Source organism: Portunus trituberculatus, chromosome 40, assembly GCF_017591435.1.
Source record: "Portunus trituberculatus isolate SZX2019 chromosome 40, ASM1759143v1, whole genome shotgun sequence".
NCBI lineage: Eukaryota > Metazoa > Arthropoda > Malacostraca > Decapoda > Portunidae > Portunus > Portunus trituberculatus.
Window position 1 is genome coordinate 22,321,972 of NC_059294.1, and position 25,520 is coordinate 22,347,491.

The following is a 25,520-nucleotide window of genomic DNA, read 5'->3' on the forward strand; positions in this document are numbered from 1 at the left end:
GTGTGTGTGTGTGTGTGTGTATTTACCTAGTTGTAGTTTTACAGGGCCTGGGCTTTATGCTCGGGTGGCCCTGTCTCCATATCTACACTTATCCAATCTTACTTTAAAAGTATGCACACTTGTTGCAGACACTACTTCTTCATTTAAACTGCTCCACGTCTCAAAACATCTTTGTGGGAAACTATATTTTTTAACATCTCTCAGACATCTTCCTTTTCTCAGCTTTTTACTATGCGATCTTGTGCTTCGAATGTCATATTCTTCTCTCAGGATCAGTTTCTCATTATCCACTTGGTCCATTCCGTTGATCAGTTTATAAACTTGTATCAGATCTCCTCCCTCCCTTCTCTGTTCCAGGGTTGGCAGATCCATAGCCTTTAGTCTCTCCTCATATGTCTTCCCTTCAAATTCTGGAACCATTCTTGTAGCCATTTTTTGTAGTCTCTCCAACTTTCTTATGTGTTTCTTTTTATGAGGGGTCCACACTACTCCTGCATATTCCAATCTGGGTCTTATTATAGTGTGTGTTTGTGTGTGTGTGTGTGTGTGTAATTCACCTCGGTCATCTGCTGGTCACCCAGCCAGTCTTCTCCATTACGGAGCGAGCTCAGAGCTCATAGACTGATCTTCAGGTAGGAGTGAGACCACAACACACTCCACACTCCACACAAAATCAGCTCAATTGAAATTCAATATTCAACATTATATTACTTCTTCCCTTCCCATATGTTAATTCTACATAGAAAGTTAATCCTCGTAATATAAAATGTCTTACAACAATGGCAAGGTCCTATGCCTAGATGAGTACTATTAAAAGTTATCAACAATGAGAATCATGCCTTGCATACAGAGGGACACTCAACAATTAAAGGGCAATAGAGTTCTTTGCTATCTTCACTACAACATGCCTTTTAATGGTAAGGTCTGAAACTATTTAAACTTGAAGATGAGACTTCACAACAAAGTGAGAGAGTACCCTATCTTGGGATATAGGGAGGCAGTGGCGTAGTGGATAAGGTGGTGAGCGTGGGATCAGGCAGACGTCCACGCGTAGGTTTGAATCCCACCACGTACAGCCTTAAACACTTTGCCATTTGTCGAGTGGTTTAAAGTTACCTACATGTCACCATGATAACCAGGTTCTAGGTGGTTACACCTAAGATGAGCTTGGGTGGTGATATGGGCCCTAATATGGGTACCACTATAAATAAAATTGTCTGCACCGCTAATGGGTGGAAGCTGAACAGCGCTTCCTACACACTCCTTGAGTGAGCCTACAGGCGCTATAGGCCTCAACACATAAAAAAAAAAATAAATAAATAAAAAATAAATAAATAAATAAAAAAAAAATAAATAAATAAAGATGTTTTTCATACTATAATATCATAGAATCTACATTCAATAGGCATTTTTTTTCTTGAAGAAGTCGATTTTATCATCTCCATTGAGTCAATGTAGTATATAGTTTAATCAGGATAATTGTCTTATATCTAACTCTGCTAATAAATACCTGAGCTACACAAATATGACAGAAGCATTGTCATCACATTTTTCAAAAAGTTATGATTCATGGTAATATAAGTCAGTTTGTCACCTACTAATCAAGAACTACAGTAACCATGCCACATGAACCTCTTTACACTTACAATTTGTTTGTTTAATCCCCCAACTTTCAAATAAAAAAAAACATACTTAACTTACTTTGGAGTACAAAATATATAAATTTAGCTACCTTTAATCACAGTTACTTGACTTGTTGACACATTACTTACATTACTATTCCTTAAATTATTCTCTTGCACGTATTGGATGAAATCCCATAAATAATAAGTGGAACACATTTTTCTACTTTCTTTTTACTGAAAATTCTTCGCTGAATGAGCTTGCAGATTTCCTCCAAGTAATCCTTTTGTTCTGGAAACCTTAATCAAAGAAAAGGATTAATTTCAGTAAGAGATTAAGTATATATGAATACATCATACATAATGTGAAAAGGAAAAGGAAAAACACAGCTTGCAAAAGACTAAGTCACTCTTAAATTCTCCTTCATATATATATATATATATATATATATATATATATATATATATATATATATATATATATATATATATATATATATAGAGAGAGAGAGAGAGAGAGAGAGAGAGAGAGAGAGAGAGAGAGAGAGAGAGAGAGAGAGAGAGAGAGAGAGAGAGAGAGAGAGAGAGAGAGAGAGAGAGAGAGAGAGAGAGAGAGAGTGTGCTACTGCATTCAGTACTGTAATCATATATCACACCTAAAAAATATCAATGAACAAAGATTAGGAAAAAATTAAAACTTTTGTTTATTTGCCATTTTTTTCCCTATCTTATCTTTTTGGATATTTTTCAATTACACACAATAACAATATATATAAACTATTTAATCTTTTCTCAGATGCAACTCTACATATATGGCAGAGAGCAAGGTATATAGAACATGATATACTGTAGCTATATGTAAAGGCTATCTAATGACAAGCTAAGATTACATACATGTTTTTGATGTCTGTAACACTTTCATTGAAACTCTTCACACTGGAGTCTATGGCTAGTGCTCCAAGGGCCAGCAAAGTCTTCTTGTCCAATTCCACTGCCCACACCTCCACACTTGTGTTAGCACTCACACTCTGCCACCGACTCAGTGCAGCAGTCACATCACGAGAAATCTAAAGGAATATGCATTAAGATCAATTATCATGATTGTAAGTTACATAAATCAGAAGATTAATTTCAAAATTCTCTTGATTTCAGTAGATAAATGTTCTTTCCTTAATATATGCTAATAATAATACATACTTCAATATGTCAGGCTTTCAGTATTCAGTAATGCTTACATATTTAAGTTTTAATATTTACAATTCTAGCATAAAAATATTGCAAACATCATTACAGTAAACCCCTCTGAACTCAGACATGAATAAGGTAAATATCAGATAAGTTGGACACTTTCATTTTTTTCCCTTTAATTGAGTAATCATAAGCCACTAGGCTTATGTATTGGCTAAAATACACCTGATTGCTCTTACATTGTCTGTGTCTTTTGAGAAGTGTCTGACCTGTTAGAGATGGGAAATTCAAATCAGTGTCTTACACAGCTTACTTAGTAACTGCAAAGCAGTGTCACCTCAGCTTTCACTCATATATGAGTTATGTTTTCAGTTAAGTAAGTGTGTGTGTGTGTGTGTGTGTGTGTGTGTGTGTGTGTGTGTGTGTGTGTGTGTGTGTGTGTGTGTGTGTGTGTGTGTGTGTGTGTGTGTGTGTGTGTATTTACCTAGTTGTATTTACCTAGTTGTAGTTTTACAGGGCCTGGGCTTTATGCTCATGTGGTCCCGTCTCCATATCTACACTTATCCAATTTTTCTTTAAAACTATGTACACTCTTTGCTGACACCACTTCCTCACTCAAAGTGTTCCAAGTCTCAACACATCTTTGCGGGAAACTAAATTTTTTAACATCTCTCAGACATCTTCCCTTCCTCAGTTTCTTACTATGCGATCTTGTGCTTCTAATGTCATAATTCTTCTCTCAGGATTAGTTTCTCATTATCCACTTGATCCATTCCGTTAATCAATCTCTCTCTCTTCTCTGTTCCAGGGTTGGTAGATCCATAGCTTTTAGTCTCTCCTCATATGTCATCCCTTTAAATTCTGGAACCATTCTTGTAGCCATTTTTTGTAGTCTCTCTAATTTCCTTATGTGTTTCTTTTTATGGGGGGTCCACACAACTCCTGCATATTCCAATCTAGGTCTTGTTTTAGTACTTATCAATTTCTTCATCATTTCTTTGTCCATATAGTGAAATGCTAATCCAATATTTCTTAGCTAATTATACGTCTCTCTGAAAATTCTATCAATATGGTTTACCTGTTGACTGTTTTCTTCCATTGTCACTCCCAAGTCTTTTTCCTTTTTTCCTTTTTTTAGTTCTACTCCATCTCCCATCTTATAGATTACCACTGGTCGTCTTTCACTTTTTCCCATTTCCATGACATGGCTTTTGTCCACATTGAATTCCATCTCCCATTTTTTACTCCATTTCCAGATCTTGTTTAAGTCTTCCTGTAGTATTTCACAATCCTCTTTTTGTTTAATGACTCTGCACAGTTTCGCATCGTCCGCAAACAGATTTATGTAGCTGTTCACTCCCTCTGGCATGTCGTTTATATATACGAGAAAAAGTATTGGCACCAATACTGACCCCTGTGGCACTCCGCTGTCTACTGCTCTCCACTTGGACTTCATATCTTTAACTATCGTCCTTATTTCTCTCCCCCTCAAGTAATTTTTCATCTGTCTCAATGTGCTTCCTTTTAAGCCACCCTTCTCCTCTAACTTCCATAGTAATCTTTCATGTGGCACTTTATCAAACGCCTTTTTTAAATCTAAATAAATACAGTCAATCCATCCCTCTCTCTATTGTACTTTATCAACTATTCTAGAGTAGAAACTCAATAAATTTGTTACACATGACTGACCTTTTCTAAAACCAAATTGGCTATTTGATATTAATTTGTTGTCTTCAAGAAACTCAATCCATTGCTTCTTTACTACTTTTTCACACATCTTGCATATTACACTAGTTAGTGATACCGGTCTGTAATTTAAAGGTTCCTCCTTCCTTTCGCTCTTATATATGGGAACCACCTCAGCTCTTTTCCACTCCACTGGCACTGTTCCATTTTCTATTGAGCATTTTATGATGCTGTATATAGGACTTGCTAGTTCTTCCCTACATTCTTTCAGTATTCTGCCTGAGACTTCATCCGGTCCCATTGCCTTTTCCTCATCTAGTTCCGTCATCAACTTTTTTATTTCAAGCTTGGTTACTTTAATCTCTTTCATATGGACAGTCTCTCTATTACCCTTTGGTCTTTCAAATTTGGATTCCTTAGTAAAGACCTCATGAAATTTACTATTTACTACTATTAATATGTATCTTAATATACAGTTTTTCTGATTTTCCTTCCCCAAACTCCACTTGATTTACCACTATCTCCTTCCTTATCATCATCATGACTCCTCCTCCTCCTTTACCCACTCTGTCTCTCCTCCATATATTATACCTTTTATCTATGTCTGTTTTTATTGCCTTAATTAACTTTGTTTCTACCAGGCATACAATATCTGGTTCTTCTTTCTTTATGTTTTTTTTTTTTTTTTTACGTAGGGAAGAGGGCCAGCCAAGGGCAAAAAAAAGAAAGTTAGAAAAAGGCCCACTTGAGCGCTGGCTCTCCAAAGAGTTCTAAAAGTGCCAAAACCGTCAGCCAGAATTAGGGTAGCAAATGCCTCGATACCTCCCTCTTAAAAGAAGACAAGTTGTAGGAATTCGGAAATACAGATGCAGTGAGGGAGTTCCAGAATTTACCAGTGAAAGGGATGAATGATTGAGCGCACTGGTTAACTCTTGCATTAGAGAGTTGGACAGAATAGGGATGAGAGGAAAAAGAAAGCCTTGTGCAGCGTGGCCGCAGGAGGAGGGGAGGTATGCAGTTAGCAAGATCAGTAGAACAGTTACCATGAAAATAGCGATAAAATATAGAAAGGGATGCAACATTTCGGCGGTGAGAAAGAGACTGAAGACAGTTAGTCAGAGGAGGGGAGTTGATGAGACGAAGAGCTTTCGATTCCACCCTATCAAGCAAAGCTGTGTGACTGGAACCCCCCCAAACATGTGAAGAGTACTCCATACAGGGACAGATAAGGCCTTTATACAGAGTAAGCAGTTGGAGGGGCGAGAAAAACTGTCGGAGACGCCTCAGAACACCTAACTTCATAGAAGCTGTTTTAGCAAGAGATGAGATGTGAAGTTTCCAGTTAAGATTATGAGCAAAGGACAGACCGAGGATATTCATTGTAGAAGAGGGAGACAGTTGAGTGTCATTGAAGAAGAGGAGATAGTTGTCTGGAAGGTTGTGTTGAGTTGATAGATGAAGGAATTGAGTTTTTGAGGCATTGAAAACTACAAGATTTTCTCTGCCCCAATCGGAAATCTTAGAAAGATCGGAAGTCAGGCGTTCTGTGGCATCCCCGCGTGATCTGTTGATTTCCTGAAGGGTTGGACATCTCTGAAAGAACGTGGAAAGATGTAGGGTGGTGTCATCAGCATAGGAGTGGATAGGGCAAGAAGTTTGGTTAAGAAGGTCATTAATGAATAATAGAAAGAGAGTGGGTGACAGGACAAAACCCTGAGGAACACCACTATTAATAGGTTTAGGAGAAGAACAGTAGCCGTCTACCACAGCAGCAATAGAGCGGTCGGAAAGGAAACTTGAGATAAAGTTGCAGAGAGAAGGATAGAAGCCGTAGGAGGGCCGTTTTGAAATCAAAGCTTTATGCCAGACTCTATCAAAAGCTTTTGATATGTCTAACGCAACAGCAGAAGTTTCACCGAAATCTCTAAAGAGGATGACCAAGACTCAGTAAGGAAAGCCAGAAGATCACCAGTAGAGCGACCTTGACGGAAGCCATACTGGCGATCAGACAGAAGATTGTGAAGTGACAGATGTTTGAGAATCTTCCTATTCAGGATAGATTCAAAAACTTTAGACAAACAAGAGATTAAAGCTATAGGACGGTAGTTTGAGGGGTTAGAACGGTCACCCTTTTTAGGAACAGGCTGAATGTAGGCGAACTTCCAGCAGGAAGGAAAGGTACAAGTCGATAGACAAAGTTGGAAGAGTATGGCCAGGCAAGGTGCAAGCACAGAAGCACAGTTTTTGAGAACAATAGGAGATACCCCGTCAGGACCATAAGCCTTCCGAGGGTTTAGGCCAGCAAGGGCATGGAAAACATCATTACGAAGAATTTTGATTGTAGACATGAAATAGTCAGAGGGAGGAGGAGAGGGAGGGACAAGCCCAGAATTGTCCAAGGTGGAGTTGTGAGCAAAAGTTTGAGAAAAGAGTTCAGCTTTAGAGACAGAAGAGATGGCAGTGGTGCCATCAGGATGAAATAAAGGAGGGAAAGATGAAGAAGTGAAGTTATTTGAGATATTTTTGGCTAGATGCCAGAAGTCACGAGGAGAGTTTGAGTTTGAAAGATTTTGACATTTCCTATTTATGAAAGAGTGTTTGGCAAGTTGAAGAACAGACTTGGCATGATTCCGGGCAGAGATATAAAGTGCATGAGATTCAGGAGATGGAAGGCTCAAGTACCTTTTTTGGGCAACCTCTCTATCATGTATAGCACGAGAACAGGCTGAGTTAAACCAAGGTTTAGAAGGTTTAGGTTGAGAAAAAGAATGAGAAATGTACGCCCCCATGCCAGATACTAACACCTCTGTTATGCGTTCAGCACAAAGAGATGGGTCTCTGACACGGAAGCAATAATCATTCCAGGGAAAATCAGCATAATACCTCCTCAGGTCCCCCAACTGGCAGAGGCAAAACGCCAGAGGCACCTTCGCTTTGGGGATCCTGGAGGATTGGAAAAATAGGACAAGATACAGAAATGAGATTGTGATCGGAAGAGCCCAACGGAGATGAAAGGGTGATAGCATAAGCAGAATGGTTAGAGGTGAGAAAGAGATCAAGAATGTTGGGCGTGTCTCCAAGACGGTCAGGAATACGAGTAGGGTGTTACACCAGTTGCTCTAAGTCATGGAGGATAGCAAAGTTGAAGGCTAGTTCACCAGGGTGGTCAGTGAAGGGAGAGGAAAGCCAAAGCTGGTGGTGAACATTGAAATCTCCAAGAATTGAAATCTCAGCGAAAGAGTAGAGAGACAGAATGTGCTCCACTTTAGAAGTTAAGTAGTCGAAGAAATTACTATAGTCAGAAGAGTTAGGGGAGAGATAAACAGCACATATGAATTTAGTTTGAGAGTGACTGTTAAGTCGTAGTCAGATGGTGGAAAATTCGGAAGACTCAAGAGCGTGGGCACGAGAGCAAAATGTAATCTCTTAATTCTAATTTACTAGATAAAATCCCATGTTTGTATACATCATTTTTAATCTCTTGTTCTTATCATTTTTAGTTAAACTTGCTCCATTTTTTTCTCTTCCTTCTCTTTTATATACCATTTCTTTATCCTGTCTCCTATAATTCTCCAAAAAAATGCCTTCTTCTCCTCCCCTGACCTTGCATTATTTTTTTCTCTTGCTTCTGCCACCAGTTCGTTGTGTCTCTTCCTTTCCTCCTCATTTCTATTTTTCTATTATATATATATATATATATATATATATATATATATATATATATATATATATATATATATATATATATATATATATATATATCTTTGCAACCTTCTGTTTCTCTGAGTTTTGTTTTTCTATATAGTATTTCTTCTGCTCTTGCTTGTGATTTTAGTAATATCTTAATTGGTCTCACTGTTCCTTCTTGATATGGTCCCATTCTATGGATTTCTTCTACTTCCTCTTCTAAGTTCTGTCTATCCTCGTCATTTAGATGTTTTAGTAGGTCTTTTATTGATTTCATTTTGTCCTTTTTCCTTCTTGGTCTATATTTAACATTTTTTTTCTTTCAGTCCAAAAATAATTACACTTTTTTTTTCCGCAATTTCTCTTACTAAATTTTCCTTTTTCTTCAGGACTCCTATCATTTTGTTTGTCATATTTTCATCTCTTTCATTTAACTGTTCTTGAAATACTTACTGAAATGATTCCTTGTCTTTCTTATCTTGGATTCTCCATGCCTGTACTTCTTTTTTAATCACGTCTTGTACTCTTTCTTCTTCTTTGTTAACTAGATCTTTCAGCTTCTCTTTTTCTTTCTCGGCTTTACCGAGTCCTTCTTCCATCAATTTCTTGTAGTTAGCTATTTGCACTTTTAATTCTTCATTTTCGGTTCTTAGCCTAGTTTCGTTTTCTTCCACTCTTTTTATCCTTTTTATCAATTTCTGGAGCTCTTTATCCTGTTCTTCATTCTCTTTCATTCCCATGCTCTCCTTTATCAATTTATCTAATTTACGTTCGATAGTCAACACTCTATCAAATAGTGAAGTATGCGCCATATCAAAGCCTTCGAATGCTCTTTCTCCCTCACCAACATAGTCATCATCAGCTTTCATTCTTTCCCGTGTCTCATACCTGCATTTAGATGGAATCTCTTTCTCACTCATGATTTTGTAACACTGTATTCATGAAAAAAAAAAACAAGTCCACACTAATCGCCCAGGCCACTGCAAACCCAAACAGCTGATTCTCAGGAGCGACGGTATTGCGTCCTTCCTCAACCGCGTCCCGTGTGTGTGTATTTACCTATTTACCTATTTGTGTATTACAGGGCCCGAGCTAAGCTCTCTGTGTCCTGCCTCCTTGGTCACTCCTGTCATATCTCTCTTTCATCTGATTGACACACACTGCGTCAACGACATCATTGCTCAGTTTATTCCACTTATCAATACTACGATGAGGGAAACTGTACTTTCTCACGTCATTTAGACAGATGTCTTTTACTAGTTTTTTTCCATGTCCTCAGAGATTATTACTTGTGGTCACCTTTATCAACTCTCTGTCCAATATGTCACTCTTGTTCACCAATTTATACATAGTTATCATGTCTCCCCTTGTTCTTCTCTCTTCTAATGTGGTCAGCCCCAGTTTCCTCAGTCTTTCCTCATAGTCTAACTCCCTGAGTCCTGGTACCATCCTTGTTGCCAGCCTCTGTACCCTTTCCACCTTCTTCACATTTTTCTTCATATGCGGTGACCAGACGCAAGCTGCATATTCTAACTGGGGTCTTATTAAAGTGCATAGTATCTTCTTCATCATTCCTTCATCTAGGTAGTGGAATGCAAGGCCAATATTTTGAAGCATGTTATATGTTTTCCAAAATATCTTGTTAATGTGTTTCTCTGGTGACAAAGTATTTTCCATGGTTACTCCTAGGTCTTTCTCCTCATTGGTCTCTCTAATTTTCTCATCACCCAGCCTGTAATCCCTGTTTGATCTGTATCTACTTCTTCCCATTTTTATAACATGGCTCTTGTTTATATTAAATTCCATCTGCCACTCTTTACTCCACTCATATATTTTATCAAGATCTTCCTGTAACTTGTTACAATCTTCCACATTCTTTACTCTCCTCATAATTTTAGTATCGTCTGCGAACATATTCATGTAACTGTCAATTCCTACTGGCATATCATTAACATAAATCAAAAACATGATTGGACCAAGCACTGACCCTTGTGAAACTCCACTGGTTACCTTTTTCCACTCTGACTTCTTTCCTTTCACCACTGTTCGCATTTCTCTTCCCACTAAGTAATTTTTCATCCATTTTGCTAGTTTATCACTTACTCCTCCAATCTTCTTTAGTTTCCACATCAGTCTATTGTGTGGCACTTTATCAAAGGCCTTTCTCAAGTCCAGGTAAATAGCATCCACCCATCCCTCTCTATGTTGTAGTATGTCAGTCACTCTTGAATAAAAACATAATAAATTGGATACACACGATCTTCCTTTTCTGAAACCAAACTGCCTTTCACTCAGAATGTTTTCACTTTCTAGATACTCACTCCACTTAGCTTTAATTACTTCTTCACATACCTTGCACAACATACTAGTCAATGATACTGGTCTGTAATTTAACGGTTCCATTCTACTACCATTCTTATATAATGGCACAATGTCAACTCTTTTCCACCCTTTCAGGACTATTCCTGTTCGTATAGAGGTTTCCACAATATCAAATATGGGGTTCAACAATATTGATCCTTACATTCTTTTAGCAACCTCCCAGATATGCCATCAGGCCCCATTGATTTATTAATATCCAAATTGCTTATAATTGTGTGTGTGTGTGTGTGTGTATTTACCTAGTTGTATTGTACAGGGTTCAAGCGGGGCTCATAGTGTCCTGTCTCCATATCTCCATTTATCTAATTTTTCTATAAAGTTATGCACACTATGTGCTGCAACAATTCCATTATCCAATGTATTCCATTTTTCCACTGTTCTGTGTGGAAAACTGTATTTTCCAACATCCTTCACACACTGCCTCATCCCGATCTTCTTTTCATGTCCTCTTGTTCTTCCATCCTCTTCCACCAACAGCACCATGTTTTCTTTGTCTATCTTTTCAATATCATTTACTATTTTATACATTGTTATTAGGTCCCCTCGTTCTCTTCTATCTTGTAAGGTTAGCAATCCCATTTCCTTCAGTTGTTCTTCATATGTGAGGTCCCTTAATTCCAGCACCATCTTTGTAGCAATCTTCTGTATCCTTTCAAGTTTTCTTATATCTTTTTTAGAACTCGGAGACCATACCACTGCTGCATATTCCAGCTTTGGGCGTATCATGCTTGTGATGATTTTTTTCATCATATCTTTATCCATGTAATGAAATGCCACTCTTATATTAGTCAACATCCTATATGATAGTCCAAATACAGGCAACCTCCGTTTAACGAAGGTTCACACAATGAAATTTCGCTACAACGAAGGTTTCGTTTTACTACCATCTGCTCGTTTAACGAACACCAAACTCGCTTTAAAGAAGTTTTATACAGGTAATTTTTTCCAAATTTGAAAGCCCCACCATATCATGCAAGCTGACAGGCTTTTGAATACACCAGGAGCTGCTGGTACTAAGGCCTGCCTCAGGAGAAATCCTGAGACACCTGTAGAATAAAGATCAAGATCAAGCCTCTCGTGGACAACACAGGCGCTGCTGATACAAAGGCCTGACTCAAAAGAAATTCTGCGTCACCTGTACCATCAAGGTCAAGATCAAGATCAAGATCACGCGCACCACTCACTCCCCAGTCAAAACATAACAGCGTCACCAGCAGCTCATCTTCCCTAGTTCAATTTACCACCAAAACGCCCTGCAATGTGGCTTAACATTCCTAAGAAGACCAGGAAGTGTCTTACTCTCGAAGTGAAGCTGGGTATTATTCACACACAAGAGAGAGGCCAGAAAACTAATAACATTGCTTGCCACCATCTTGACTCCATCTACTGTCTACTATTTTCAAGTCAACAGACTCTATTAAGAAGGCTGGTGAGACCGCATCTTCCTTGAAAGCTAAAAGAACCACCTGAACTCGTGACTCTACAATGGATAAAATGGAAAGCCTTGTGGAAATGTGGTACATAAGTTTTGTATGCGGTACCATGATGCGCACTTTGTTTACATTCCACAGGTTGCCGGTAAGTGTATTTCTTGTTTCACTCTCCCTCCCTTCATAAAGTTAAGATCATCAACATTATAAAGTTACGTACATACATACATCAGTGTACATTATAATGACTTAAATTAAACTACCTAAATGTTTAACTTCATAATTTTTACTTTCATTAAACCTTTTACTGTACTATGATGCACTCTCGCTTTGTTTACTCTCAATGGAAGTTCAAATCAGGGGTTAAACTTGTTATAATCAGTTCGCTTAACGAAGTTTCGCTTAACAAAGTGTTTTTTAGGAACGTAACCCCTTCGTTAAGCGGGGGTTGCCTGTATCTTATTTATGTGTTTATCAGGGCTCAGATTTTCTTGTATGATCACTCCAAGATCTTTTTCCTCTTTAGTCTTCATTATTTGCTCCTTTCCCATCAAATAGTTCCATACTGGTCTTCTCTTACTTTTTCCTAGTTCCATTATGTGACATTTCTTGGCATTAAACTCCAATTTCCACTTCTTGCTCCATTCATAGATTTTGTTTAAATCTTCCTGGTTTTGATAACTTTTAGCAACTTTGCATCATCAGCGAATAAATTCATATAGCTGTTTACTCCAATGTGAATATCGTTTACATAAACTTGAAACATAATGGAGGCTAACACTGACCCTTGTGACACCCCGCTGGTTACTTTACTGTGTGTGTGTGTGTGTGTGTGTGTGTGTGTGTGTGTGTGTGTGTGTGTGTATTTACCTAATTGTATTTACCTAATTGTAACATACGGGAAAAGAGCTATGCTCGTGTTGTCCCGTCTCCATATCTATTAATGTCCAGCTTTTTCTTAAAATCATGAATATTCCTTGTTGACCACTTGTCTAAACTATTCCATGCTTCCACCCTTCTATGAGGAAGCTATATTTTTCACATCTCTCCTATAAGTGGCCATTTTAGTTTTTCCCATGCCCTCTCGACATTCTTCCATTCCACATACACAGATCTTCCCTATCCATTTTTCCATGCCAATCATCACTCTGTATATTGCTATCAGGTCTCCCTTTCTCTTCTGTTTTCCAGGGTTGGAAGTTGCATTCTTTTCAGTCTGTCTTCATAAGTCAAATCTCTTAAGTCAGGCACCATTTTGTTGCAGCCCTCTGTACTTTCTCTAGTTTCCTTATGTGTTTCTTTAAGTTCGAGCCCACTGTATTGTTGCATATTCAAGCCTCGGTCTTATCATTGCAGTAATTATTTTCTTCATCATTTCTTCATCTAGATATCTGAACGCCACTCTTATGTTCCTCAATAAGTTCAATACTTCTCCAATTATTTTGTTTATATGTCTCTCTGGCGATAGGTCATTGGTAATTGTCACCCCAAGGTCTTTTCTTCATGACTGGTTTTATGTCTTCATTTCCTATCTTGTACATACTCCTGATTCTTCTTTCACTCTTGCCAAACTCTAATTTCTTGCATTTTGTCGTGTTGAACTCCATTTGCCATGTACAGCTCCATTTCCATATTCTGTCCAAGTCTTCCTGGAGTAGTTCGCAATCTTTGTCACATCTCACTTTTCTTAACAATTTTGCATCGTCTGCAAATAGGCTCACATAACTGGACACCCCATCCATCATGTCATTTATGTAGACTGCGAACATTACTGGTGCCAACACTGATCCCTGTGGAACTCCACTCTCCACCAAGACCCATTCTGATGGTCTGTCCTTAATTTTACTTCGTCAAATCACCCTCTGCCACGTGGAGCATTTCCCATGAGATGTCGCTGTCGCTCAGTAGCTGTCAGTTGCTGGATCGTTCTCGGGCTGATCGGACGTTGTTTCTTCGCCGTCTTCCACGAGTGTTTTCGGCGTCAGCAATTCCCACACAGGTACATGGCCTTATACTCAGGTGGATCTATGGTATGGGTTGGGCCTACCATAGGGCATTGGTATGGGTTGGGCCTGCCAATTTGCCAAGTGTGATAGTGGGCCGTGTGTGTGTGTGTGTGTGTGTGTGTGTGTGTGTGTGTGTGTGTGTGTGTGTGTGTGTGTGTGTGTGTGTGTGTGTGTGTGTGTGTGTGTGTGCATTTACCTAGTTGTATTTACTTAGTTGTATATTACAGGGTTCAAGCAGGGCTCATAGTGACCTGTCTCCATATCTACTTTTGTCCAACTTTTCCTTGAATTTGTGCACACTTTCTGCTGCTTCAATATCTTCACTCAATCCGTTCCAAATGTCCAACGTCGTAAGTAGACAACTAAATTTTTAAATGCCCCTCAAACAGTGACTTTTCATGATCTTGGAGTGTCCTCTTGTTCATTTATCTCCATCCTCCATCAGTGATACCAGGTCTTGTCTACCTATCTTTTCCATACAGTTTACTAACTTATACATAATTTTTAGATCTCCTCTTTTCCATCTATCCACCAAAGTTAGTAGTTCCATTTCCTTCAGTCTTTCTTCATAGGATAGATCCTTTATTTTTGGCACCATCTTTGTAGCAGTCCTTTGGATTCTTTCCAGTTTCTTGATGTCCTTCTGCCTATATGGTGATTGCACCACTGCTGCATATTCTAGTCTAAGTTTTATCATAACTGTTATGACCTTTTTCATCATACTCCTATCCATATAATTGAATGCCACCCTGATATTTGTTAGTGTCTTGTATGTTGAAGCAAATAACTCATTTAAGTGTCTTTCTAGAGTCAGAGTATCTTGTATAATCACTCCCAGGTCTTTCTCTTCACTCCTTTTCATTATAACCTCTTCTCCCATTTTGTATTCCAAGGAGACCTTCTATTACTTTTATCCACTTCCATTACATGCCATTTCCTGGTATCAAATTCTAATTTCCACTTTTGGCTCCATTCCCAGATTTTGTCAATATCTTCCTGCAATTCCATATAATTCTTGTTGTTCCTTATTACTCTCAAAAGTTTTGCATCGTCTGCAAACAAATTTACATAGCTACTCAAACCCTCTTGTATATCATTAATATATACTTGGAACATAATTGGTGTCAGCACTGGACCCTGTGGTATGCCACTAGTAACTGTGTTCCAAATTAATGGGGTGTCTTATCATTGTCCTCATTTCCCTATCTGTTAAGTAGTTTAAGATATTTCCCTATATTCCTCCAATGTGTTCTACTTTCTATAAGAATCCTCTATGTGGTACTCAACTGAAAGCCTTTTTAATATCTAAATACACCATGTCACCCCATCCATCATTCCTTTGTACTTTTGTATAAAGGCTTTGTAAATTCATCATGCATGATTTTCCTTTTCTAAAACCAAATCAGGAGTTATTAATTATTTCATTTTCCTCCAAATATTCTAACCATTTTTCTTTAATTACAATTTCACAGATTTTTCCTACAACACTAGTCAGTGACACTGGTCTCCCTTCCATTAGAAAGCTGTTGATCACATCCCAAATTGGTTCCACCAGTTGTTCTCTACATTCTCAGAGTGTCCATCCTGACACTCCATCTGGCCCCATTGCCTTTCTTACATCCACTTTTTCAAGTAGTTAGCTAATTTTCTGTTTATGTACCACAATGTTTCTTAATCCTTCCTGTGTTGTTTGGTTGTTTGGTTCTATGAAATCTCCCTCTTCATTAAAAAATGATTTAAATCTCTCATTCATAAGTTCACTCATTTCTTTCATAGTTTCATATATCCTATTTCCCTTAATTAACTTAGTGATGATCTCTCTGTTCGTCATTTTTTCATTTACATACTTAAAAAAAGCTTGGGTTCCTCTTCACATCTCTTCACTATATCCTTTTCAAAATTTCTCTCCTTCTCCCTTCTTATTATATGTTTGTTTTGTGCCTCTTTGGACTGCTTCCTATTTATTTCATCTCATTGCTTCCTTAATTTATTCCAAGCATTTGCACACATAGAATACCACATGTGTTTGCTCTCTTTTACTCTGTATTCGGGAACATATCTCTGTACCCACTCATTATACTTGTCTAGGAATATTTCATACTTATCTTGGACCGTTTTGCCTTGCATGGTTTCCTTCCAATCAATACTACCAAAGTAATTTCTTAATCCTTCAAAATTTGTCTTGTCATGATTCAAACTTTTTAATTTGTGTCCCTCATAACATTTCAAAATTTCCTGATCCTCTAATTCAACTTCTACAACCACATGATAACTTTTTCCTATTGGGCTATGAGATCTGATGGTTGAACAAGGCTAATTTTTTTTGTGAATACCAAATCCAACATAGATAGTTTTCTTCCCCTCTGTACCTTATATACGTAGTCCTTCATCCATTGGTCCATATGTTTACCATTACCAGTTGTAACACTTCTTTCTCCATTGTACAGTGTGACTGTTTACATCCATTTCTTTCCAATTTACATGTTTGCAGTTTAGATCCCCCACAAGTGACAATGTATTAGTCTTCGGTGGCACATACGTTACTCTGATACTCCTCCTTTCCCTTTTACTGCTCCTAATTGTTATGCTAAAAACCTCTGCCAGTCCATTTCCGTACTGTACCTCCTCCAGGTATATATCCTCTCGACCCATTATCAATACTCCTTCTCCTGCTTTTCCTCCCTTCTGTCTCTCCTCCAAACATTATATCCATGTTCTTTAAAATTAACTTGGACATCTTCACTTAACTTTGTTTCTGTTATACATACCACGTCCGGTCCTTTTCCCACGAGGGAGGTGGTGGCGTAGTGGATAAGGTGGTGAACGTGAGAATGGGCAGTTATCCATGTGTAGGTTTGAATCCCACCACATACCACCTTGAAACTTTGCCATTTATTGAGTGGTTTAAAGTTACCTACATGTCATCATGATACCCAGGTTCTACGGTGGTTATACCAAAGATGTGCTTTAGTGGTGATATGGGCTCTAATATGGGTACCACTATAAATAAAATTGCTTGTACTAATGGGTGGAAGCTGAATAACACTTCCCATACTCTTCAAGTATATTACAGGTGCTACAGGCCATAACATAAAAATAAAATAAATAAATAAATAATCTCTCACTTCCAACAATCCTGATATAAATCCATCTATGTTTGTATACATGACTCTTAATGTTTTTCTTCCACTTCTTGAACATATCACTTCCTCAGCCTCATGTCTAGCACTCTCCAGTAAAATTTCTTCTTCTCGTTCTCCATCCTTCTCTCTTTTTTTTTTTTTTTTTCTTAACTTCACTTCTCAGTTCTCTCTCTTTTTTACCCCTTCTTCCTGATTCATATTCTGTCTTACCAACCAGCTTTCCAGTCCTTGCTAATATTTCTTCTACCCCTACATGTGATCTCATTTTTACTTTTAGTGGTCTTTTAGTCCCTTCATTATATTTACCAAGTTTGTATATTTCCTCTACTTCTTTTTCAAGACTGTTCTTCACTTTGGAACACTGGGATAATTTGTTTAACCATCTCTTTCTCCTCTTTCCCCCCTCAGAAATTTCTCTGGAATCATTTCTCTTGTAGTCTATAATATATAACCATACACTTCTTTATGTCCACTGTATCTCCCACTAACTCTTCCTTTTCTTTGATCACTTGTATTTCTTTTTTTATGCAAGCCAAGGGTAACAAAAAAATTATAAAAAAAGGCCAACTTAAAATACAAGTTCCCTAAAAGATTGGAAAGAATTAGTCAAAAGACAGGGACAAATGTCTTGAAACCTCCCTCTTTAAAGAAGTCAAGTCATAGGAAGATGGAAATAAAGAAGCAGGCAGGGAGTTGCAATGTTCACCTGAGAAAGGTATGAATGATTGTGAATACTGGTTAACTCTTGTATTAGAGAGTTGGACAGAATAGGGATAAGAGGAAGAAAGCCTTGTGTAGCGAGGCCACAGGAGGAAGGGAGCCATACAGTTAGCAAGATCAGTAAAGCAATTAGCATGAAAATAGTGATAAAAAGATAGAAAGAGATGCAACATTTCAGCAGTGAGAAAGAGGCTAAGACAGTCATTCAGAAGGGAGTTGATGAGATGGAAAGCTTTTGATTCCACCCTATCTAATAAAACTGTGTGAATGGAACCCCTCAAACATGCGAAGAGTACTTCTTACAAGGACAGATAAGGTCCTTGTACAAAGTTCGAAGTTGGAGTGGCAAGAAAAACTGGCAGAGACACCTCAGAACACCTAACTTCATAGAAGCTGTTTTAGCAAGAGATGAGATATGAAGTTTCTAGTTAATATTATGAGTAAAGGTGAGACATAGGATATTCAGTATGGAAGAGGGAGACAACTGAGTGTCATTGAAGATGGGATAGTTGTCTAAAAGGTTGTGTGGAGTTGATAGATGGAGGAACTGAGTTTTGAGGCATTAAACACTAAATTTTCTCTGCCCCAATCAGAAATCTTAGAAAGATCAGAAGTCAGGTGTTCTGTGGCATTCTTGCATGATCTGCTGACTTCCTGAAGGGATGGTCGTCTCTGAAAGCATGTAGAAAGATGTAGGGTGGTATTATCACCGTAGGAGTGGATAGGGGAAGAAGTTGGTCAAGAAGATCATTAATGAATAATAGAAAGAGATTGGGTGACAGGACAGAATCCTGAGGAACACCACTATCAATAGATTTAGGGGAAGAACAGTGGCTGTCTACCAGGGCTGCAACGGAACAGTTGTAAAGGAAACTTGAGATAAAGTTGCAGAGAGAAGAATAGAAACCATAGGAGGGCGGTTTTAAAATCAAAGGTTTGTACCAGACTTTATCGAAAGCTTTTGATATGTCTAATGCGACAACAAGTTTCACTGAAATCTCTAAAAGAGGATGACCAAGACTCAGTGAGGAATGTCAAGAGATCAGCAGTAGAGCCATACTGGCAATCAGATAGAAGATTGTGAAGTGACAGATGTTTAAGAATCTTCCTATTTGGATAGATTTAAAAACTTTAGACAAGCAAGAGATTAAAGCTATAGGATGATAGTTTGAGGGATTAGAGCGGTCACCCTTTTTAGGAACAGGCTGAATGTAGGCAAACTTCCAGCAAGAAGGAAAGGTAGAAGTCAACAGACATACGTAGTTGAAAGAGTTTGGCCAGGCAAGGTGCAAGCACAGAAGCACAGTTTTTGAGAACAATAGGAGGGACCCTATCAGGTCCATAAGTTTTCCACAAGGGTTTAGACCAGTGAGGGCATGGAAAACACCTTTACAAAGAATTTTACCTGTAGGCATGAAATAGTCAGAGGGAGGAGGAGAGGGAGGGACAAGTCCAATGGGGAGTTGTTAGTAAAGGTTTGAGAGAAGAGTTCAGCTTTAGAGACAGATGAGATGGCAGTGGTGCCATCAGGATGGAATAAAGGATGGAAAGATGAAGAAGTAAAGTTATTTGAGTTGTTTTTGGCCAGATGCCAGAAGTCATGAGGGGAGTTAGAGTTTGAAAGATTTTGACATTTTCTGTTTATAAAGGAGTGTTCAGCAAGTTGAAGAACAGACTTGGCATGATTCTGGACAGAAATATAAAGTACATGATATTCAGGAGATGGAAAGCTCAAATACCTTTTGTGGGGAACCTCTTTATCATGTATAGCACGAGAACAGGCTGCGTTAAACCAAGGTTTAGAGAGTTTAAGTTGAGAAAAAGAATGAGGAATGTATGCCGCCATGCCAGACACTATCACCTCCGTTATGTGTTCAGCACACAGAGATGGTCTCTCTGACACAAAAACAGTAATCAGCATAATACCTCCTCAGGTCTCCCAACTGGCAGAGACGAAACACCAGAGGCACCTCTGTTTTGGGGAATCCTGAAGAGGAATTGGAGAAATAGGACAAGATTCAGAAATTAGGTTGGAGGAGCCCAATGGAGAAGATAGGGTAACAGCATAAGCAGAAGGATTAGAAGTAAGGAAAAGATCAAGAATGTTGGGCGTATCTCCAAGATACAAGTAGGATGTTTCACCAGTTGCTCTAGATCATGAAGGATAGCAAAGTTGAAGGCTAGTTCACCAGGATGGTCAGTGAGAGAGAGGAAAACCAAAGCTGGTGGTGAACATTGAAATCTCCAAAGATGGAGATCTCTATGAAAGGATAGAGGGACAGAATGTGCTCTACTTTGTAAATTAAATAGTCAAAGAATTTCCTATAGTCAAAATAGTTAGGGGAGAGATAAACAGCACAGATAAATTTAATTAAAGAGTAACTATTGAGTCGAAGCTAGATGAGATGGAGAAAGTAGGAGGGAACAGAGAAGGAGCTATTGTCAGATGTCTCAGACAGCTATGTTTCGATGAGGAAAAAAAGATGAGGTTCTACCATTCTTCCAGTTTTGTTTCACATATCCTCTTCACATATCCACATTAGTGTCTAGTTTTTCCTCTAGGCCATGTAATGCCACTTTATAGTTCTCACATTTGCCCTTAAGGGAGTTGTTTTTCCTTTTTGTTTCACAAGAGTTTTCTTCATGTAATTGTTAATTTTAAACAGTATTTTCCAACTTGTAACACAATCAGTCAATCCTACTTCTCAAAAACCATAGTAATGAACTTCCTCAGACAATTAATTTCTTTTTCCACTGTGATTATCCTTTATATATTAGTTTTTTCCTCCTTGAAGCCGGAAAATTCCTTCACCTTACAGCTATCTTAATCCCAAAGGTTTTCCTATCGTCTGCATTTCCTGGGCCTGGCTCCCCTGTTTACATTGGCAGCAGTGCCATCTATATTCTCTTCCCTTTCCATACTTTTCAGCCTCAACGACAGCAAATTCAAAATAACTAAGGAGACGGGATCACTTGCCTAGCGCTCTCTCACCCTTGCAATACATCACAAGGTCTGCTGGGCTTCAAAGTCAGCAGTATATTGGAGCTGTTGTTTACATGTTCTCTTCTACAGTGTGTGTTCATGCATGCGTACATGCATGCATGAGTGCATATGTGCGTGCATGCGTGGATGTGTGTATTTACCTAGTTGTGAGATACAGGAAAAGAACCACAATAGGCTCGTGCTGTCCTCTCTCCCAAACTGTTTTTATCCAGATTTTCCTTAAATTTATGTATTGTCTTTGCACACACTGTTTCATCATCAAGTCTGTTCCACACTGCTATAATTTTGTGAGGAAAACTATATTTCTATAAGTCTCTTCTGCAATCACTCATTCTAAGTTTCCAGCCATGTGCGTGTAAGTGTGCAGAGCTTTCTTAGCATCAACAAGGCTGATAAATACAAGTAACTGGTTGAAGATTTAGTGAAAGGCTATGGTGAGATGGGCTGCAGGTTGAACCTTGAAGGTTCACATCCTAGATGCTCACCTCAACAGCTTCAAGAAAAATAAGAGAACATATTCAGAGGAACAAGAGGAGCACTTTCACCAAGATATGATGAACTTAAACAAAGATATCAAGGATCCCTCAATGAAATGGGAGACTACATTTTGGGGCTCATACATGAAAGTGATTTGCTGTATTCACACAAATCAGGAAAAATGTTAATTTTTAATCATAAAAATTAGTTTTAAAGTTTTACAATAAATATTTCTGTCCTTTGAATGTTTCCTTTTTTTCTTTTTCTATTAAATTACAATATGCACTTGCCTGTGAATCCAATTTTGGGGCATCCTTAAACTTGCATTGCTTCTTGGTGATGTAATGTATGACTAGAGGTGGATACTCTTCTGTGTTACTGACAGCTGAAAAGCATTTACAATGGTAATTTGATGACTTTTAATAGGGCATATTTCTGATTCAAAATTACATACCTCTTTTGGCAAAATTAATGTATGTTTCATCCTATTTATAAGATATTCAGTCTTCCAAGCAATTAACATATAATTTTGAATGGCAACAATTGTTAATGAATGGTAATGCTTTTACTGAACTCCAATATATACCTGAAGATTTTGAGTCCATTCTGGAATAGTTATTGGGAAATGTTACTTCATTTCCACCCAAATATTTGAGTACAAATTCAACAACTTTCTCCAGAGGTATTTTCCTTTCCAAAGTGCGACTTGTAGGGTCATTGCAGATCCTAACATCAGCCTTATCTGAGTTGGTCAGCATCACTATATTGGGCACACATAAATCTTCCATCACTGACTCTGCTTCTTTTTGTGTCTGCAAATTGTAAGAAAATTAGTTTAGTTTACCTATATATATAAATTACATGCAATATATATATATATATATATATATATATATATATATATATATATATATATATATATATATATATATATATATATATATATATATATATATATATATATATATATATATATACACACACACACACACACACACACACACACACACACACACTGGTTGGTGGTGGAGAGTGGAGTCCCACAAGGCTCAGTGCTGGCACCAATACTTTTCCTTGTATATATTAATGACATGCCAGAGGAGTAAACAGTTATATTAATTTGTTTGCGGATGATGCGAAGTTGTGTAGGTGTGTGAAGAGTGAAGAAGATTGTGAAATTTTACAGGCAGATCTGGATAAGATTTGGGAGTGGAGCAAGAGGTGGCAAATGGAATTTAATCTGAGCAAAAGTCATGTGATGGAGATGGGGAAGAGTGGAAGACGGCCAAGAGGGTCATATAAGATGGGTGAAGAAGTAGTGTTGAAAAAGGTGGAAAAGGAAAAGGATTTGGGAGTGATAATACAAGACCATGGGCAGTTTGAGGCTCATATTGATAAGATGTTTGGAGAAACGTATAATTTGATAAAAATATTGGATTAGCCTTCCATTATATGGATAAAGATATGATGAAGAAATTAATTAGTACGGTAATTAGACCAAGATTGGAATATGCTGGAGTGGTTTGGTCCCCTTATAAAAAGAAGCATATAAGGAAGTTGGAGAGATTGCAGAGAATGGCAACAAAAATGGTTCCGGAATTGGCAGAAATGACCTATGAGGAGAGATTAAAAGAAATGAATTTGCTTACCTTGGAACAAAGAAGAGAAAGAGGAGATTTAATACAGGTTTATAAACTGTTGAACGGACTGGATGAAGTGGATAATGAGCAAATGATGTTGAGAGAGGAAAACTTAAATAGAACTACGAGATCGCATAGTAAAAAGATAGCCAAGGGAATATGCTTGAAGGATGTGAAGAAATATAGTTTCCCACAAAGATGTGTGGAGGTGTGGAATGGTTTGAGTGAGGAGGTGGTGTCAGCGAGGAGTGTGCATAGTTTTAAAGGAAAGTTGGATGTGTGTAGATATGGAGACGGGGCCACACGAGTATGATACCCAGGCCCTGTAAAATTACAACTAGGTGAATACAACTAGGTGAATACACACACACATTTCTGGGCAATAAATTTTCATAAATGTATTATCCCATTTTTCTAGAAAATAGCTTAATATAAAATTAATTGATAAAGAGATTAAAAACTTTTTAATATAAGGACTCGGGAAGCAATACCAATCAGCAGAGGAGGTGTGTGGGTAGCATGAGTTCTAGATAAGCTTAACCTGTTGCAAATGAGGTTAATTCATTAATTCATTCCAATCCAAAATCATATACTGTATACATACCAAACAATGACAATGATCTACATTAATTTTAGCTGCTCTGAATTTATTGAAGAGATTGATGCGGTCTTTTAACTGCTTCTGTCCTATGGCACACACCAAGACAGCCAGCACACTAGACCCACAACCCAGACCTGAAACATACAAAAACACATACATATATAGCTAAATATTTTGTATCCATACCTAAAATAAGAAGATTTAAACATAAAAGTAATATAGTACCATCAGGCATAGCATTAAATTTAATACATTCTTTTACTCTATACTTAGTTACAATAATGTCGGAGACACACCTGATATTTTTTTTTATCCTTTCCTGTCCTTTTAGTTTTTCAGCTTATTCTGTTAAATTGTTCTATCTTTTGGGCTCATGTAATCATAATTGGTTTTTCCATATTTTTTTCTATAACCTGATGCTGCCTCCAGATTCAGTAAAATTGTACAGCTCATGGCATTCAAACTCAGCAAGTGAAAAGACCTGAGGAAGTATGTAGAGGTGTGATTTTCTTCAAGTCCCCGTTTCTATTGTTCCTAAGACTGAAACACAATGCACTACACAGGACAAATAACATATGTATTTGTATATGACAGTCTATCTACTTCATCCAAGTAGTATACTTATATTTATAAACCACAGTATAACATACCTACTTTGGTGCAGCCTAAAATAGACAATATCATAATTATCCATTTTTCTTTTTGCTGAGTATCTACCTATGTACATTCAATCTATTCCTATGAAGGTTGCCTGTCAGTGGCGTAGTGATAGGGTGGAAAGTGTGGCAAATGCCCCGGGTGGCACATTTCTCAAGGGATGGCACAAATGAAGCTACTGAGAATATTGATGTTCAGACCGATATATTAGATTTTGCAAAATTAAGGGTGCACAAAATAGTGATTTAAAGTTCATGTAGTATGTATAGTATAATATATGAATATATAATAAACAAGTGTATTATATATCTAATCTCATATTTTTATTATTTTCAGGGGCAGCATTTTCAGGTTTCACCCCATGTAAATCTATATCTCTGACTACCGGCACATCTACAATTAAGATAGATATATTAAGTAAGTATATGTGTATACTGAAGATCACTCTTATCATATGGAAAGGAAAAAAATATATGCTTACCAGCCACAATCTGGGAAACTTCTACACGTCCAGCAGCCACCAAGTCCTTCACATCCTCCACACAGCCAACAAATTTTTCCAGGAACAAGCTCACTCCTACAGCTGCTGGCAGTTCTCCAGTCTTCTTTGCAAACACTAATTTGCTCCTAATGCAAGATCCAGAACACCAAATTACCACCGTCATACAGCCACTGTCAGTCTGTTACAGTGTACCTGAATGCACAAACTCTAGTTCTGCTCAAAACAAAGAAGTCCTTACAAGACAGGAAATCTCCATGATAATGAGATCCATTTCAAGGATGACATCAATGAAATATTGTCATGAGATGAGTACCACCGTGAGTGTAAAAACAATATTCTACACACTTTTCCCACTACATTTTTTCTTAATGTAGGAGAGACTTTGACCTTATAGAAAAACAAAGGAGGAAGAAAATGATCACTGAAAATGCCATTCCCTGAAAAAGGCAGTCCAAAAAACAATGAAAAATTATTTGGAAAAGTGCCTTAAAAAACCTCCCTATTAAAAAAAGTTAAAATCACATGCAGGAGAAAATACACTAGTAGGCAGGGACTTCTGCAGTTAAAAGATAAAAGGAATGAAAGACTGACATTACATTTAGAGAGCTGGACAGAATTGGGATGGGAGAAAGTAGAAAGTCTTGAACAATGAAAGCCATGGGAGCTGAATAGCAAGCAATAAGCAAGATCAGAATTATTGATGTGAAAGTCGTGATAAAACATAGAAGAAGGACATCTTGTACCAAAAAGGCAAATAAGGATATTAGAAAAGAGA

The 25,520-nt window shown here is 37.7% G+C and overlaps 1 protein-coding gene across 5 annotated transcripts in view; it reads right to left on the minus strand.

The window, feature by feature from the left end:
• Positions 1 to 1,362: 1,362 nt before the first annotated feature.
• Positions 1,363 to 25,520, minus strand: part of LOC123515891 (eIF-2-alpha kinase GCN2-like) — a 48,692-nt gene continuing 24,534 nt past the window's right edge. For 4 of the 5 annotated variants that reach the window (XM_045274775.1, XM_045274778.1, XM_045274777.1 and 1 more), the window contains 6 exons: positions 24,725 to 24,870; positions 23,590 to 23,720; positions 21,932 to 22,157; positions 21,636 to 21,730; positions 2,517 to 2,689; positions 1,363 to 1,922 (listed from right to left, as the gene is read on the minus strand). In XM_045274775.1, the coding sequence (XP_045130710.1) occupies positions 1,784 to 1,922; positions 2,517 to 2,689; positions 21,636 to 21,730; positions 21,932 to 22,157; positions 23,590 to 23,720; positions 24,725 to 24,870 (910 nt within the window). In that variant the 3' untranslated portion in view covers positions 1,363 to 1,783. Of the gene's footprint in view, positions 1,923 to 2,516; positions 2,690 to 19,790; positions 19,852 to 21,635; positions 21,731 to 21,931; positions 22,158 to 23,589; positions 23,721 to 24,724; positions 24,871 to 25,520 lie in introns of those variants that run through there. The other variant, XM_045274780.1, reaches the window with a different exon arrangement.